The sequence below is a fragment of the Muntiacus reevesi genome, chromosome 5, assembly GCF_963930625.1.
Source record: "Muntiacus reevesi chromosome 5, mMunRee1.1, whole genome shotgun sequence".
Classification (NCBI taxonomy): domain Eukaryota; kingdom Metazoa; phylum Chordata; class Mammalia; order Artiodactyla; family Cervidae; genus Muntiacus; species Muntiacus reevesi.
Genome location: NC_089253.1, coordinates 6,156,991 through 6,176,219, shown reverse-complemented (window position 1 = coordinate 6,176,219; position 19,229 = coordinate 6,156,991). Strand labels below are relative to the sequence as shown.

The following is a 19,229-nucleotide window of genomic DNA, read 5'->3' as shown; positions in this document are numbered from 1 at the left end:
ACCTTAATTCAGGGCTTTCCACGTGGCACTAGTGGTGAAGAACCCACTTTCCAGTGCAGGAGACATAAGAGACGTGGGTTTGATCCCTGGGTCGGGAAGATCTGCTGGAGGAGGGCATGAGAACCCACTCCAGTATGCTGTCTGTCCACGGGGTCACAGAGATCGGAGCCAACTGAATCGACAGCACAGTGTGCACTAATTCACTTTTCAACTTCATGAAGACTTTTTTGTCACGAATTTATATTGAATTTTATCAGAACTTTTTTCTTTTAGAAAACTTTTTTCTTTTACTGGATAACTTTTGAGATGAGCATATAAGTTTTCTTTTTCATAATGATGATTATAATAAATGATATAATAGATTAATTTACATTTTTGAAATGTATAATATTAGTCTGTAGTAGAGTTTTCAACTCATATCTGTATACATTTATTATATTGATAATATGTTTGGCTTGTATTTCTGCAATTTGCTTATTTAGTTATAGTTTCTAGATTATAGTTGCCTTATAAAATGAGTTTTTAATCTCTGAAATAGATTGTGTTATATTTAAAAAATCTTTTAGTATTTCAAATCAAAGGAAAACCACTTGGTTTTGATACTTTGTTTTATGAAAGAGTTTAAGCTACTGATTCAATTTCTTTTTTGTTATGGGACTATTTAGATTTGTTTAAAATGCACTGTTATGTCAGTTTTAATTATTTTTTAAATGCATTTTTCCATTTCATCTAAGTTTTTAATTATTGGCATAGTTCTTCCTAGTATTTTCTTACTATCTTTTTTGCAAGATCTATAGATATGCCTGTTTCTCTACTCCTAATATTATTTATTTGTATTACATTTTTTTCTTAAGTTCCCCTTTTACCTTCCTAGTTTCTATTTTGCTGTTCTTTGTAAATTTTCAATTGAATACTTAATTTATTGATGTTGGACCTTTCTTCTTTTCTAATATAAGTATTTAAAACCATGCATTTCCTTCTAAGAACTACTTCAGCTAGATCTCATAAGATCTGATTTTCTAAATTAACTACATTGTGATCAAATAATTGCGATTCGTTTGACATTAAATCTTTCAACTGTTCCTTTACGGTCTATTATGTCATCAGTTTTTATAAATGTTCTCTTCTTATTTGAAAAAAATATTTTGAGTTGCTGAGTTTAATAATTTTATATTTGTTCAATAGTTAAAATTTGTTAATTGTTTGGTGAAAATACCCTTTATCCTTGATGTGCTCTCATTTTGTCTATTTTTATTAATTACTGGAAAAGGAATATTAGATTTTCTCACCATAATGGTGGATTATTTTTATTTCTGTTTTGAATTCTGTCAATTTCTACGTCTTGTAGTTTGGAGCGCTTCCATTAGATATAAACAGTATTTCGCTTAGTGTTTCTTTTTCTGCATAGTTACTTTCAGACTTACTGTGATCATATGTTTAAGTCACTTCTTGAAAAATGGTACACAGTTGATTTTATCTAGTCTGACATACTAAGCTTTTTTTAAAAATTAAAAAAAATTGTTATTACTGACTTGCAGTAATAATACTTACATGATTTTTACTTTTACTTTTTCCCTCTAATGTTCCTTTTTCTCTCTCTCTCTTTTTTTTTTTTTTTTGTTCTTTTTGGGGGGTGGGGTAATGGTTAATTTTATTAATTATATTTCTTTTAGTAGTTTGGGAAGTAAAATAATATTGATTCCCACTTAACCGTGTCAGTGATACACTTGAAAAATAATATTATTTTGGTTAGAATTGAATTTAACCTTTAATTTGTTTATAAGTAATTAGCTTAGCATTTTTATAAGTGACTAATAATATTGTTGCTGCTGCTGCTAAGTCGCTTCAGTCGTGTCCGACTCTGTGCGACCCCACAGACGGCAGCCCACTAGGCTGCCCCGTCCCTGGGATTCTCTAGGCAAGAACACTGGAGTGGGCTGCCATTTCTTTCTCCAGTGCATGACAGTGAAAAGTGAAAGTGAAGTCGCTCAGTCGTGTCCGACTCTTAGTGACCCCATGGACTGCAGCCCACCAGGCTCCTCCGTCCATGGGATTTTCCAGGCAAGAGTAGTGGAGTGGGGTGCCATTGCCTTCTCCAACTAATAACACTACGTGATGTTATTTTTTTATTTGGAAAGTGAAGTTTTCCTTCTAAATCAAAAGCTGGTGCTTGTAGACCCTCTAAGTCTATAGGTTATTCACCCCATGAACTCCTCACAGCTTCTAGCACAGGACTGGCTCTTTGATCTGCATCTTTAAAATACAGAAGTCTTGATTAACCCTCTCCTGGCGGAAGAAATGATATGCATTTCTTTGCTTGATTGTAGTAACTGAGCTTTACCTGATTTGCTTCTGATTATTATGTTTTGCTTTTCTAGATTTTTAACACATCATTATTTGAGCCACCTCCTCCTGGATATGAAAACGTCTCAGACGTTGTGCCACCCTTTAGCGCCTTTTCTCCACAAGGAATGCCGGAGGTAAAAATGCGTGTGATAAAAATAACAATCAGAACTTTCTTGTACATGCAGGCAATAATTAAAGGGGTATTGAGGTTTTTGATGTAATCCAAATTTATGTTTTTCTACATTTAAGAAATAGAATTTCTTAGGAATAGAGAAATAGAATTTCTTAGAAATAGAGAAGTAGAATTTCTTAGGAATATACATTTTGTGTTCATAGTGTTTTTTAGGATAAAATTTACCGCACTGAGATGGGGGAAATCCAAAGTGTACATTTATTCGACAAATGCATACACCTGTGTAATTAAAACACCATCTACATGTAGAATATTACTGTCACTTCAGAATGTACTTCTAAGTCCCTTCTCCATCAGCCCCACACACTCCCAAGGCAGTCATTCTCCTGATTTTTTTTTTTTTGCCACCTTTGATTAGTTTTGCCTATACTAGAAATTCATATAAATGGAATTGATAGCATTTGTCTATTTTCTTTCACTAAGTATAGGACCTGTGAAAATTCACATATTTTGCATTTATCCATGGATTGTTCTTTTTTTATTGCTAATTAATTTCCATTATACGAAAATACTACATATCTTGCTACCACTGTAAAACTTGGCTTAATTTGATAAAGAAATTGAATGAGAAATTGAAATTGTTGCCATTTTCAAATGAAGAGTACAGATATCCTTTTTAGAAAATTTGTATGGTTTACTTAATAAGGCAGTGTGCGTATTTATTATCTGAGTTTTCACAGTAAATCCCCAGATTCTTGGATAGTACTTTGTTTATTATAAGAAAGCTAAACTTGAAAGAGTTGAATATAATTTATTATAGTCTTTTAAAATATTACCTCTCCTGCTATAGTATTTGACATCAGGTAGATTCAGTTTTGGACATACAGAGTTTGAGGTACCTAGGATATTCCAAGAAGTTGGGATATTGAAGTATCACTCAATAGAGAGATAAACACTTGACTATCATCAGAAACATCCCTAGTAAAAAATTTACATTTAGAACTGAATTGATATTTAAAGCTTCAAGGAAATAGCAGCGCACTCCAGTGTTCTTGCCTGGAGAACCCCATGGACAGAGGAGCCTGCCAGGCTACAGTCAAAGGGGTTGCAGAGTCAGACACAACTGAGTGACTAAAACACTTCACCAGTCAGTTAATATTTATTGCAAAAACATAGGCAGTAAACCTATGTTTTTAATTAATTATTAGACCTATGATTTAATATTCGGCAATGCTATATTTTTTAATATGTAAAGTTAAAAACATACTATGTTTAATTTTTTTCTAATGCATTTGATTAACATATTTAAAAACTCACAGGTTTAGAATATTTTCTATCAGTTGTATGAAGTTTGCTTCAAATGAGTAGTTAACACCATAGTTAATGGCACAATATTAGAAAAATTCTCCCCCCAATTTACACATACATAGGTCGCTTACAGTCATTGTAGTTATTTCATAATTGACATGACATAGAAATAAAGGATATAAAAACTGGAAATGAAGAGATAGTATATTTTAGTTCTCAGGTGTCTTGAGATTACATAGACTTTACCTTCTGGGTAAGGCACATTACCATAATGGGTCCATGTAAAATTCCTAATTTAATTTCTTTCCTTTCATCTTTTATCCTTATTTTCAATCTCATTCCTCTTCTCTACATTCCCTACACCCTGCCACCATCTGTAATGTATTTATACTTTTAGGAATGTATGTATTCTTATAAAAACATGGGCTTATTAGTGATTGGTATATTTTGAATATATGCAAATAATAATATTATACCTTAGGTCTTGGTCCATGACTGTTGTCAATTAACTATTTTTTAAAAATCTATTTTATGTCAGAGTAGTTTGTTACTTTTTACTGTTGCATAGTATCCCATGTTATGTGCACACCACATGTAGCTTATCCGTTCTCTTATTGGCAAACAGGCTGTTTGTCTCTGAATCTAAATTACTGCAAACAGTGTTGGAGAGCATGTGCTCATACTTGTCCCTGTATGGGCTTGCAAGGCTTTCTCTGTGTACAGTAAACCAGTTGTGGGATTGCTGGTTTGTAAGTGATAGTTGATTTCACAATGTTCAGACTGCAGCAGTTTGTTGCTCCCTGCAACACTATATATGAGTGTTCCTTTTTCCTCACATTTTCATCAACAATTGAGGTTATATAACTTTCTAAATGTTGCCTATCTTATTGTGTTGTTTTGTTAGTTTGGAGTTCTCAAGGCAAGAATACTGGAGTGGTTTGCCATTTCCTTCTCCAGTGGACCACGTTTTGTCAGAACTCTCCGCCATGACCCATTCATCTTGTGTGGCCCTATCCTCTGAAAGTGAAAGTGGCTCAGTCGTGTCCGACTCTTTGCAACCCCATGGACTATCCAGTCCATGGAATTCTCCAGGCCAGAATACTGGAGAGGGTAGCTTTTCCCTCTCCATGGGATCTTCCCAACCCAGAGATCGAGTCTCCCACATTGCAGGCGGATTCTTTACCAGCTGAGCCACAAGGGAAGCTCAAGAATATGGGAGTGGATAGCCTAGCCCTTCTCCAGAGGATCTTCCCGAACCAGGAATTGAACTGGGGTCTCCTGCCTTGCAGGCGGATTCTTTACCAACTGAGCTATCGGGGAAGTTTTGCTTCAGGTTATTTGAAATTAGCAGTTCAACAGTGTCTGTAATTATAGTTTAATTCAGTGGTTCTCGAACACAGCTTATATCACAATAATCTAGAGGGCTTATAAAACACAGATTCTGATTCACACCCCCTAAATCTCACTAGATCTTGGGTGAAGCCTGAGAGTTTGTTTCTGGTAAGGTCCTAGATGGTGTTGACTCTGTGGGTTCAGGAACCATGCTTTAAGAACCACTGGTCTTATGTCCCAATTCTGTCTGTATTAACAAGAGCAGGAAGATGGAAGCTTGAAAGAAATGGAAGTTCTAACAGTGCAACATTGTTAATTATTTCCAGTTATAGAACAATTGTGCAGTGTAAATTTTACAAGAAGGTCATTGTCTGAAAACAAAGATTTTTTCTAACTAGCAATGACAGCTTGCATTTGTGAAGTGCCAAGAGGACCTGTCTGTCCACACTTGTTTTCATTTTCAAAGTTTTCTGTCATTTTCAAACTAATTTCTTCTCCTGTCCCTTCTCCATCCTAATTTGTCTTGTGAGATGTGCAGATTAAAAGGTAGCTACAATTTACAGGCATTTAAAGTAGTCAGTTTTCCCAAAGTTGGTGATATTAAATATGAATAAATTTCAAGTAGAACATTTATGCTAAACAGAATTCACTGGAACCAAATTGGTTAATGACTGTGTATTCACAGTTAGAATAAAAGTGTGCTCTAGAGAAGGCTAATAATTATAAACCAGACATACAGTGCTGCCATCAATAGTTTATTAATCTTGCATCGATCTTGGGAAGAAAAATAATAGCTAAAAGTAATCCTTTTCCTGAAGCAAAGATTCATACGTCACTTTCTCAATAAGCTTTCTTCATTTTTTTTGGAAATTGCAAGCAACTGAGTACAAGGTTCATGTTTGCTTACTATGTTTAAACTTAGTTTTTTTTTCTCTACAAAACTCAGCGCCTTTTAATATTTGCTTATTACTTTTATGATTTATTGTCTTATTTTTATATTTATTTATATATTTATTTGCTTATTACGTATACAATTTGCTTATTACTTTTATGATTTATTGTCTCTGCTTTCCACATGAACACAAGTTTCTTCAAAGACAGGGGTATCTGCAGTTCCTGGAATGATATGTCTTCAACATATTTGTGGAATGAATCCGAGAGTCAGCTTGGAAGCAACCTTACTGCAATGCATTATAAATTTGATGTGCACATGTTATGAGACATAGTCAAAGAGGAAAACACTAACCAAAATAAAATGATGGGACACCAGAAATAGTGTGAGACAGGAATAGGGCATTAGAAATAGTGTAGGATGGGGACTTCAAGCACTAGGGTGTGTAAAGACTTTCCAAAGGCAGATATAGGATCATTTAAAATAAAAGTCACATTATTTGTTTCTCAGTGGACTCTTCATGGAATTGAGAACTAGCCTGTGGTAAGGTTCTGCTGGTCTCCTGTTTCCACCTCCCTGATTTACAAGTATTTATTTCTTATTTTATGAATGAGAGACATCACTCATCCATCCTGAAACATATCTCTGAGTTATAAAAAAATTCTCTAGGCCTCCAAACAAAGAGATGCTAGTGAAAGATTCTGATAGCTAGGTAACAGAGATTTGTCAAGCCAAATGGTTTACAGTTGAACAAAATTAAAGATGGGTCTAATTGAGTTTCCAGCTAATACCATTAGAATTAACTTGGATAACAGACCAGTGTGAGATATAGGGGTTGTAACTTGGAAAGAGTTAAAATGATTCAGGGAAAATTCTATAACGAATTTTTTTTCACTCATATCCTAAAATTTCTCAAAACATGACTAACAATGAGAAATGTGAATAAAACTGATTGTCTTGACTTATTCTGGAAATAATTTATTCATCCATAGATCCATGACCTCATGTTTTAACATCCCATAGTACTAAAAGTTGTATTTCAAGCAAAATTTTATGCTTAGGCATTGTTTATAAAAGTTTGTAATGATGTTTAGACTCACTTTGATACTGCTAATAATTATAATAGTAACTTGCTTGAAGAATTTTCTTAACATGTACAGTTTGTCATAGGAAATAAATATTTTAAAACACTATACACATACATTCTTAACCAAGACTGGTTTGGCAGTGATTAAGATTTACAAGCATTGTCCGGATTTCTAGGCAGCAGAAACTGAAATGGAATTTGCATGCTAGATGTTAATTAAGGAGTGTCCTCTTGGGATCAATATCTGTGGCAAGGAGGGGAAGGAAGCTGGAACAGACAGAGGGAGAAATTGCACCTCAATGCTAGCTCAAGGACAGCCTCAATTGACCCAGTGGGCTGCTTTGGAGTCAGAATAGCCCTTCAGAATGCCCTGGGCTGGACAAAGATGTCCAGATCTTTCTGTTCCCACACTGATCAGTCATTGAACATGTGTATCCTGGAAGAGCCTGACCTTGAGCAGAGTGGCTGTGTGTAGCTGATCTTGAGCAAGGGCTGACTTTGAAGACGGCCTGCAGACAGCCTTCCTTCTTTGGAACAAGGACATCTTCAATGAAGGGGAATCTAGGCAGGACACCCTGGTGTCCTGTAGAAACGTATTTTACCTTAGTATATAGTAAGATACTTTAGGCAAGGGGGAAAATACGAGTTCAAGGAGAAAACTATTGATAAAATTCTGACTGAAGAGTGTGACTTTACAATGAATGATGTTGAATAATAAATCATTATAGTATTTAAATTCTTTTGGATATAAATAAAAGAGGTAAAATTGCTTCTGAAAATGTTAATATTTATAATGTGCTGGAAATTGCATTCTTTATGGCAACTTAAAGATATGACAAACAATTTCAGATGTGAACCTAAAAATAAAGGAGAGATACATTGCTTTTCAAAATTAATTTAAGGAGTAGGTAAGCCAAAAAAAAAAAAAATGTGTGTGAAGAACCCTGATCTAATCTTAACAGGCCATTTTACAAATGATAATTTTGAGACTCAGAGACTTGCTTGTGATCATTATAATGATATGAAGCCAAATTTGTAAAGTAGTAGTGTTACCTGACAATTATTTCTTACCTGGTTGTGTGAAGATGCATTGTGAATGTACTTCAAAGAGAATAAAGCTCTCATCAAGGGCTTTTTAACCTAGGGTACCTGGCTCCCTCCAAATTGCATGGGGCAGTGTGTATGTGCATTTTTCTGGAGAATGCTTCTCTATAGTTTTATAGTCACTACAGAGGAGACATTGACATAAACAAAACAATATTTAATTCATAAGTCTCTACCCAGCTAATTGCCTTCTCAATTCAAGTTCATTTCTCCCATGAATCTCTTATCAGAGGCTTTTTTGACCCTCTTATGTACTCTTGCTTCTTTCCTCTTTCAAAAACGCAAAACAGTCTTCATTCCAAGAAACCTCTGTTATGAAATCTTTCTTGTACTAAGTCATCTATGTTCTCAACAGGGTGACCTAGTGTATGTTAACTATGCACGAACTGAAGACTTCTTTAAACTAGAGCGGGACATGAAAATCAATTGCTCTGGGAAGATTCTCATTGCCAGATATGGAAAAATTTTCAGAGGAAATAAGGTAAAACCCCCCCAAAAAATTCTCTTTTTTTCTTTTCAATAAAAATAAAAAGTTATATTGTATCTTGGGCTTTCCTGGTGGCTGAGACGGTAAAGAATCTACCTGCAATGCAGGAGACCTGGGCTCAATCCCAGGCTTAGGAAGATCCCCTGGAGAAGGGAATCGCTACTCACTCCAGTGTTTTTGCCTGGGGAATCCCACGGACAGAGGAGCCTTGTGGTCTATAGCCCATAGGGTCGCAGAGAGTCAGACTGAGGGACTCACACTTTCTGTTTTTCATATTGTATCTTATATGGGTAGAACCACATCCTTAAAATTTTTTGATGACCATGATCTTCCCATACTCTTTACCATTCACGCCTAATGGGGAGGGTACATGTGCTATAAATAGGCAGGTTTTAAACTGGGTCATTGGTATTTGGCCAGTGTTCAAGGAGAACAGCTCAGGTTTTTCCATACCTACACATTGTCCCTGTGGTCTATGAGGTAGCGTGCATTGGATTTATTGTTAGTCTTTGGTATCTTTAAATATTATCTTTGAAAATATTTACTAAATTGAATTTTGGTGTTAATTCTTTGTTAGAGATAATGAGACAAGCCAGTCTATGCACAGCAGTTTTGAAAGTTACCAGCACTTGAACTGGGGCTTCCCAGGCAGCACAGTGATTGCTGCATGGAAAGATTGTGCCTGCTAATGCAGGAGATGCCACAGATAGGGGTTCAATTGCTGAGTCGAGAAGATCCCTTGGAGTAGGAAATGCAGCCCGCTCCAGCACTCTTGCCTGAGCAGTCCCATGGACAGAGGCGCCTGGTGGGTACAGACCATGGGGTCACAAGGAATCAGCTACGACTGAGTGAGCACACAGAACACTTGATTTTTTTTTCTCCCTCTTGTGGGAAATTAATTTAAAAAATATTCTCTTTCAACCATAGAAGAAATGGGAATCTAGTCTGTGAAATCTACTTGCTTATTGTGCTTCTAGACTAGAGGAAGGAAACAGCGGGTATCTGTTACCACTGACATGTACATTTAAAAAATCTTCTCTGAGAGCTAATCCAGCCCTGGAAGCTAGTTTTTAGAGTTTGCATAAGAAAAAGACAAAACCAGTTCTCTGTGAGATGTCCTTTGTTGTAAGCATAAGGATGAAAGATAAGGATTGAAGATAAGCTTTAGCTACTTATTTAAGTGTAATTTCAAATAACCAACCTAAAATAAGAAGCACTGTTTTCCAGGTTAAAAATGCCCAGCTAGCTGGGGCCAGAGGGATCATTTTGTACTCAGACCCTGCTGATTACTTTGCTCCTGGGGTGGAGGCCTATCCGGATGGTTGGAATCTTCCCGGCGGTGGTGTTCAGCGTGGAAATATCTTAAATCTTAATGGTGCAGGGGACCCTCTCACCCCTGGCTACCCAGCAAACGGTGAGTGATCAGGCTTCAACCATCACAGAAACTTTTAACATTTTGAAGTGATTTTATCAAAAGACTTCCTTTGACAAAAGGATAAAGCATGTCATTTTCTTACTGTCTTTACATCTAAGAATAAATTAAAGGGTTTTGAACTCGGAAAATTACTGGTTTGGGTCGTTTATCCCTTGTTTGGAACCCTTGCATCTGGTAGGTTTTGAAATGCAGACATTATCAGATATTTAAAAGTAAGATGGTGCATATACCTTACTGCATAACATTCACATAGGAGGCTGGGACAAAATGTGGGAAGCAAGCATGTAAATATTTTACAGTAAAATGTATGAATAACCATTTTAAGCAGAGGGTACATAAATAATATAAATAGCCTCATGTCTGTTCAAGTCAGATCTTGCTGCCAAATTAATTTATATCAGATCATGTTTTGTGCCAAGTATTAATAAATGCCCTCTCCCAATTAATGGATTTCACAATTTTTTCAGTTTAGTTCAGTCGCTCAGTTATGTCCGATTCTTTGCGACCCCATGAACCACAGCACGCCAGGCCTCCCTGTCCAACACCAACGCCCGGAGCCTACCCAAACTCATGTCCATTGAGTTGGTGATGCCATCCAACCATCTCATCCTCTGTCATCCCCTTCTCCTCCTGCCTTCAATCTTTCCCAGCATCAGGGTCTTTTCAAATGAGTCAGCTCTTTGCATGGTCAAAGTATTGGAGTTTCAGCTTCAACGTCTGTCCTTCCAGTGAACACTCAGGACTGTTTTCATTTAGGATGGACTGGTTGGATCTCCTTGCAGTCCAAGGGACTCTCAAGAATCTTCTCCAACACCACAGTTCAAAACCATCAATTCTTCGGCACCCAGCTTTCTTTATAGTCCAACTCTCACATCCATACATGACCACTGGAAAAACCGTAGCCTTGAGTAGATGGACCTTTGTTGTCAAAGTAATATCTCTGCTTTTTAATATGCTGTTTAGGTTGGTCATAACTTTCCTTCCAAGGAGTAAGCGTCTTTTAATTTCATGGCTGCAATCACCATCTGCAGTGATTTTGGAGCCCCCCAAAGTAAAATCTCTCACTGTTTCTACTGTTTCCCCATCTATTTGCCATGTAGTGATGGGACCAGATGCCATGATCTTAGTTTTCTGAATGTTGAGCTTTAAGCCAACTTTTTTACTCCTCTTTCACTTTCATCAAGAGGCTCTTTAGTTCTTCACTTTCTGCCATAAGGGTGGTGTCATCTGCATATCTGAGGTTATTGATATTTCTCCTGGCAATCTTGATTCCAGTTTGTGCTTCCTCCAGCCCAGCGTTTCTCATGATGTACTCTGCATATAAGTTAAATAAGCAGGGTGACAATATACAGTTTTTTAAATTTCTAATTGTAGATAAGGGACAGTAAAAAAAAATTCTACAAATCCCTGGAATGGCATATTTTGAATAGAGAGTCTGGAAAATGCTTATTGTGTCATTACTGTGTAAAGACAATAGTGATCCCTTTCAAGGAATGTTTCGAAAATGCTAACTTTTTAATGCATTAACAACCCTATAGCCTTTGTTGTACTATTATCTCTACTTGATAGGAGGAATGTGAAACCATAAGGAAGTAAACAGTCTGCCTTGTTCATCACACCACTAAGTGAGGAGTGGGGATTCAAATTCAGGTAGTTTGGCTCCAGAGTCCGTGTGTTTGTCTCATGCTGAAATGCCCTGCTGTAAAACAGTAGATCATTAACAAGGGAGCTTGGAGCATATTTTTAATGTACTCAGCTATTTGATGACATTTACAAAAACCTGTCATCATTTAGTTTGTGTGGTTTAAAATTAACAAAGGAAAATAAATAAATAAATTAACGAAGGTTTATAACTTGGATAAAGTAGGTTACCAAAGTATTGGTGGCATTTCCATATTTGTTTTTCATCCTGGCTCCTTCTATCTAATTGTAGACTCCTTTAAAGCTTATGTGTTTGGCTTTGTAAATTTTTGAGCATAGTACATTGTCATAGTTTTTTTTTAAGCAATACATATTATCCTGTGATAAAATCATATGTCTACCTGAACTTTACTGACTTAGCCTTTTTATTCCCAAGTTTTGAAAAATGCAACTTCTCCTGAATTCTGTGTTATACAAAGCTAAAATTATGAGCATAAAATAAGATTAACTGGAATATTTCTGTTTACTATGCTCAGATTTAAAAGATGGCATTGTAGAAATGTTATCCCTATGAAGCGTCTATTTGTTGAATTCCCTTTTGTGCCCTATTCTTTCTTATTTTTCTTTTAATTTTACTCTTTATTATGGAATAGGTCTAACACAAAAATAGAGATAATAAATGCCATTTTGTCAATCTTATTTTATCTATTCATTGTCCTTTTTTTGATTATTGCTTTAAATTTAAAAAATCCCATGTAATGTATTATTATGTCATTTTGCCATAAAAAGACTAGCTTTTACAATCACCTATACCAAGAGAATTCCAGAATAACATTTACTTCTGCTTCATTGACTACACTAAAACCTTTGACTGTGTGGATCACAACAAACTGTGGAAAATTCTGAAGGAGATGGGAATACCAGACCACCTTACCTTCCTTCTGAGAAACCTATATGCAGGTCAAGAAGCAACATTTGGAACCAGACATGGAACAACAGACTGGTTCCAAATTGGGAAAGGGATACATCAAGGTTCCATGTTGTCACCCTGCTTATTTAACTTACATGCAGAGTACATCATGCAAAATGCCAGACTAGATGAAGCACAAGTTGGAATCAAGATATCTGGGAGAAATATCAATAACTTCAGATATGCAGGTGACACAACCCTAGTGGCAGAAAGCAAAGAGGAACTAAAAAGTCTCTTGAAGGTGAAAGCGGAGAGTGACACAGCTGACTTAAAACTCAACATTCAAAAAGCTAAGATTATGGCATCTGGTCCCATCCCTTCATGGCAAATAGATGGAAGCAGAGGCAGATTTTATTTTCTTGGGCTCCAAAATCACTGCAGATGGTGACTGCAGCCATGAAATTAAAAGACGCTTGCTCCTTGGAAGGAAAGCTATGACAAACCTAGACAGCATATTCAAATGCAGAGAAATTACTTCGCCAACTAAGATCTGTCTAGTCAAAGCTCTGGTTTTTCCAGTAGTCATGTATGGATGTCAGAATCGGACAGTAAAGAAGGCTGAATGTGGAAGAACTGATGCTTTTGAACTGTGGTGTTGGAGATGACTCTTGAGAGTCTCTTGGATGGCAAGGAAGTCAAACCAGTCAATCCTATAGTTTCCTATAGGTTGATTTCTCAACCTTGAATATTCTTTGGAAGGACTGATGCTGGAGCTGAAGCTCCAATACTTTGGCCATATCATGTGAAGAGCCAACTTACTGGAAAAGACTCTGATGCTGGGAAAGATTAAAGGCAGGAGGAGAAGGGGATGACAGAGGACAAGATGGTTGGATGGCATCACTGACTCAATGGACATGAGTTTGAGCAAGCTCTGGGAGATGGTGAAGGACAGGGAAACCTGACATGCTGCAGTCCATGGGGTTGCAAAGAGTTGGACACAACTGAGCAACTGAACATTAACAATAAATTTCTTGTGATTTGAAATTTTGGAGGAAAAAAATGGAAGAATAGCCTTTATTTTTCTTAAATCTGGAGAAATGACAGGATGTGTCTTTTTATTTTGAGGTAGAGTTTACATATGATAACATGTACAGATCTTAAGTGTTAATTCAATAAATTTAAAAAGTTGTATATATCTGTGTCACTCTAAGATATAGGACATTTCTGTGACTTCAGAAAGTTCTCTGGTGCCCATTTTTGGTCAGTTTTTACCATAGCCTCACCCTAGAAACAGCCATTTTCTGATATCTTTTGTCATTCATTAGTTTGGTTTTGAACTTCATATAAATTGAATCAGATTATATATGTTCTTTTGTTTGTTGACAGAAAATCAAGTAGCAGTCAAGCTAAGAAGAAAGAAAAGGGAATATTATTTATGCCAAACTGAGGAGTATAACCCAGGGAACAGATTCTCAGAAGCTCTGAGAACTCTTCCACTGGTTGGGAGTTAGAGGTGCAGTTTTATACGTTTTTGAGAAAAGAATTTATGCATCATACTGACAGATTAGACTTGTACGTAAAGTTGACCAAAGATATTTTGATCCAGTAATGCATGTATAGAATAAGCCTTTGGTCAATACGACTCCATGTATGGTGTGAAAAAGAAATATTAACCTTAAAATGACAATACTGACATCTGATGGAAGGATCCATTTTTCTCAGAGGTTGATATTATTCTGCTTTGAGGAGGTCTGGTCAATGTACATTGTAGATGCACATTGCACACTTGCAAAGACTGCCACAAACAGAGCATGTTATCCTTTTTCCTTCTTAGTTTAATTGTCTTGTCATTGAAAAATTTGTGATTTTTTTGTGCTCATCATTTGTCTTGCTGCATTCACTCAGTATATTAAGTAGAGATTAGTCATCTTATTATGTGTATTGATAGTTCCTTCCCTTTAATTGCTGAATAGAATTCTATTATGGGACTCCTCTATAAATTGCTTATTCATTCTCCTATTTATGAACAGCAGGATGGTTCCCAGTATTGGCTACCCAGATTCAGGTGCTATGAGCAGTTTTGTGCAGGTCTTTCTGTAAACATATGTTTCTATCTTTCTTGGGTAAATACTAGGAGTGTAGTTGTTGTGCCATAGGGTGTAATTTTCTGCATAACATTAATTTTCAAAGAAGTTGTTTAAAGTGACTGTAAAGAGTATAAACACTCTTACAAGAAAAGTATGAGAGTTTCAGTTGCACCACATTTTTGTTAACATTTGAAGTTGTCAATTTAATTTAGCCGTTCTAGTGTATGCAATTTAAAAGTGTGCTTAGTGTGATTTGGCTCAGTTGGTAAAGAATTCACCTGCAATGCAGGAGACCTGGGTTCGATCCTTGGGTTGGGAAGATCCCCTGGAGAAGGGAAAGGCTACTCACTCCAGTATCCTGGCCTGGAGAATTCCATGGACTGTATAGCCCCTGGTGGTTGCAAAGAGTTGGACATGACAGTGACTTTCACGTTAGTGTGATTTACAGCGAACGTTTTGAAAGGGACTCCATTTTTATTAGAAATATGTTCAACTTTTTCAGAATATGCTTACAGACGTGAAATCGCAGAGGCTGTTGGTCTTCCAAATATTCCTGTTCATCCAATTGGATACTATGATGCACAGAAGCTCCTGGAGTAAGTTTTTAAAAAGCAAACAGATGGCTATTTGAGTAATTCTCTTTACCGACATTCTTCAGCTAGCATGCTTTTATCTTCATTATTCCATACTGAAGTTCTCTGTGGTGGGTGGAATATACAATTTTATCACTGCTTTATACAATAGTGATTCTAATCTGGGATTTGCTTTAAATACTGATATTAAAGTGAAATACCACCATGAAAGTGAGTCTTTCCAGATCATCAACTTCAGGGATTGTAACGATCATTTGCTCCACTGTGGTTTTTTTTTTTTTTTTTTTTTTTTTTAGTTTTTTAAAATTAATTAATTTTAATTGGAGGCTAATTACTTTGCAATATGGTTTTTGTCAGTGTTTGGTTTTTGCCATACACTGACTTGGATCAGCCATGGGTGTGTGTATGTTCCCCATCCTCAACCCCCGTTCCACCTCCCTCCCCATCCCATCCCTCAGGGTTGTCCCAGCGCACCAGCCTGGGTGCTCCCTGTCTCATGCAATGAACCTGGCCTGGTGATCTACTTCAGATATGATAATATACATGTTTCAATGCTGTTCTCTCAAAACATCCCACCTTTGCCTTCTCCCAAAGAGTCCAAAAGACTGTTCTTTACATCTGTGTCTCTTGCTGTCTAGCATATAGGATCATTGTTACCATCTTTCTAAATTCCATATATATGCGTTAGTAAACTGCATTGGTGTTTTTCTTTCTGACTTAACTTCAGTCTGTATAATAGACTCCAGTTTCATCCACCTCATTAGAATTGACTTAAATGCATCCCTTTTAATGGCTGAGTAATATTCCATAGTGTATATGTACCACAGCTTTCTTATTCATTTGTCTGCTGATGGGCATCTAGGTTGCTTCCATGTCCTGGCTCTTGTAAACAGTGCTGCGATGAACATTGGGGTACATGTGTCTCTTTCAGTTCTGGTTGCCTTGGTGTGTATGTCCAGCAGTGGGATTGCTGGGCTGTATGGCAGTTCTATTTCCAGTTTTTTAAGGAATCTCCATACTGTTTTCCATAGTGGCTGTACTAGTTTGCATTCCCACCAACAGTGAAAGAGGGTTCCCTTTTCTCCACACCCTCTCCAGCATTTATTGTTTGTAGACTTTTTGATAGCAGCCATTCTGACCGGCATGAGAAGGTACCTCATTGTTGTTTTGATTTGCATTTCTCTGATAATGATTGATGTTGAGCATCTTTTCAAGTGTTTGTTAGCCATCTGCATGTCTTCTTTGTAGAAATGTCTGTTTAGTTCTTTGGCCCATTTTTTGATCGGGTTGTTTATTTTTCTGGAATTGAGCTATAGGAACTGCTTGTATATTTTTGAGATTAATTCTTTGTCCATTGCTTCATTTGCTATTATTTTCTCCCATTCTGAAGGCTGTCTTTTCACCTTACTTATAGTTTCCTTCATTGTGTAAAAGCTTTTAAGTTTAATTAGGTCCCATTTGTTTATTTTGGCTTTTATTTCCATTACTCTGGGAGGTGGGTCATAGAGGATCTTGCTTTGATTTATGTCAGAGATTGTTTCGCCTATGTTTTCCTCTAGGAGTTTTATTTTTTCTGGTCATACATTTAGATCTTTAATCCATTTTGAGTTTATTTTTGTCTATGGTGTTAGAAAGTGTTCTAGTTTCATTCTTTTACAAGTGATTGACCAGTTTTCTCCAGCACTTGTTAAACAGATTGTCTTTTCTCCATTGTATATTTTTGCTTCCTTTGTCAAAGATAAGGTGTCCTTTGGTGCATGGATTTATCTCTGGGTTTTCCGTTTTGCTCCATTGATCTGTATTTCTCTCTTTGTGCCAGTACCATGCTGTCTTTATGACTGTAGTTTTGTAGTAGAGCCTGAAGTCAGGCAGGTAGATTCCTCCAGTTCCATTCTTCTTTCTCAAGATTGCTTTGGCTATTTGAGATTTTTTGTATTTCCATACAAATTGTGAAATTATTTGTTCTAGTTCTGTGCAAAAATACCATTGGTAGCTTGGTAGGGATTGCATTGAATCTATATATTGCTTTGGGTTGTATACTCATTTTCACTATATTGATTCTTTCAATCCATGAACATGGTATATTTCTCCATCTATTTGTGTCATCTTTGATTTCTTTCATCAGTATTTTATAGTTTTCTTTAAATAGGTCTTTTGTTTCTTTAGGTAAATGTAATTCTTACATATTTTGTTCTTCTCATTGCAATGGTGAATGGGATTGTTTCCTTAATTTCTCTTTATGTCTTCTCATTGTTAGTGTATTGGAATGCAAGGGATTTCTGTGTATTAATTTTATATCCTGCAACTTTACTATATTAATTGATTAGCTCTAGTAATTTTCTGGTGGTATCTTTAGGATTTTCTATGCTGAGGATCATGTCATCTGCAAATAGTGAGAGTTTTATTTCTTCTTTTCCAATCTGGATTCCTTTTATTTCTTTGTCTTCTCTAACTGCTGCGGCTAAAACTTCTAAAACTATGTTGAATAGTAGTGGTGAGAGTGGGCACCCTTTTCTTGTTTCTGATTTTAGGGGAAATGCCTTCAATTTTTTGCCATTGAAGATAAATGTTTGCTGTGGGTTTATCATAAATGGCTTTTATTATGTTGAGAAATGTTCCTTCTATGCCTGCTTTCTGGAGAATTTTTATCATAAGTGGGTGTTGAATTTTGTCAGAGTCTTTCTCCATGTATATTGAGATAATCATATGGTTTTTATCTTATAATTTGCTATGTGGCGTATCCCTTGATTGTTTGTGAATAGTGAAGAATTCTTGCATCCCTGGGATAAAATCCACTTGGTCATGATGTATGATCTTTTTAATATGTGTTGGATTCTGTTTGCTAGAAATTTGTTAAGGATTTTTGTATCTATGTTCATCAGTGATATTGGCCTGTAGTTTTCTTTTTTTGTGGCATCTTTGTCTGGTTTTGATATTAGGGTGATGGTGGCCTTATAGAATGAGTTTGGGAGTTGACCTTCCTCTGCAGTTTTCTGGAAAACTTTGAGTAAGGTAGGTTTTAGCTCTTCTCTAAATTTTGTTTGAATTTACCTGTGAAGCCATCTGGTTCCTGGGCTTTTGTTTGATGGAAGCCTTTTGATTACAGTTTTGATGTCTGTGCTTGTGATGGGTCTGTTAAGATTTTCTATTTCTTCCTGGTTCAGTTTTGTATAGTTATACTTTTCTAAGAATTTGTCCATTTCTTCCAAGTTGTCCATTTTATTGGCATATCTTTGCTGATAGTAGTCTCTTATGATCCTTTATATTTCTGTGTTGTGATTTCTCAATTTTTAGTTCTAATTTTGTTGATTTGATTCCTCGTCATTTTTCTCTGGATGAGTCTGGCTAATGGTTTGTCTATTTATTTATCTTCTCAAAGAACCACCTTTTAGTTATGTTGATTTTTGCTATAGTCCTCTTTGCTTCTTTCTCATTTATTTCTGCTCTAATTTTTATGATTTCTCTGCTACTAACTTTGGGTTTCTTCATTTCTTCTATTTCGAGTTGTTCTAGGTGTAGAGTTAGTTTATTTATTTGATTTTTCTCTTGTTTCTTGAGGTAACCTTGTATTGCTATGAACCCTCCCCTTAGCACTGCTTTTCCTGAATCCCATAGGGTTTGGGTTGTTGTGTATTCATTTTCACTTGTTTCCATGAATATTTTGATTTACTTTTTGATTTCTTCTGTGATTTGTTGGTTGTTCAGAAGCATGTTGTTTAGCCTCCATATATTTGTATTTTTGATAGTTTTTTTCCTATAGTTGATATCTAATCTTACTGCATTATGATCAGAAAACATATTTGAAATGCTTTTCAAGTTTTTTGAATTTGCCAAGGCTAGATTTATGGCCCAGGATGTGATCTATTCTGGAGAA

The 19,229-nt window shown here is 36.1% G+C and overlaps 1 protein-coding gene across 1 annotated transcript in view; it reads left to right on the top strand.

Annotated features, from left to right (window-relative positions):
* FOLH1 (folate hydrolase 1) overlaps positions 1–19,229 on the top strand; it is a 70,650-nt gene that overhangs the window by 12,183 nt on the left and 39,238 nt on the right. Inside the window, exons 4-7 of the mRNA XM_065936829.1 lie at positions 2,379–2,480; positions 8,558–8,683; positions 9,917–10,103; positions 15,265–15,358. Of these exons, the coding sequence (XP_065792901.1) occupies positions 2,379–2,480; positions 8,558–8,683; positions 9,917–10,103; positions 15,265–15,358 (509 nt within the window). The remainder of the gene's footprint in view (positions 1–2,378; positions 2,481–8,557; positions 8,684–9,916; positions 10,104–15,264; positions 15,359–19,229) is intronic.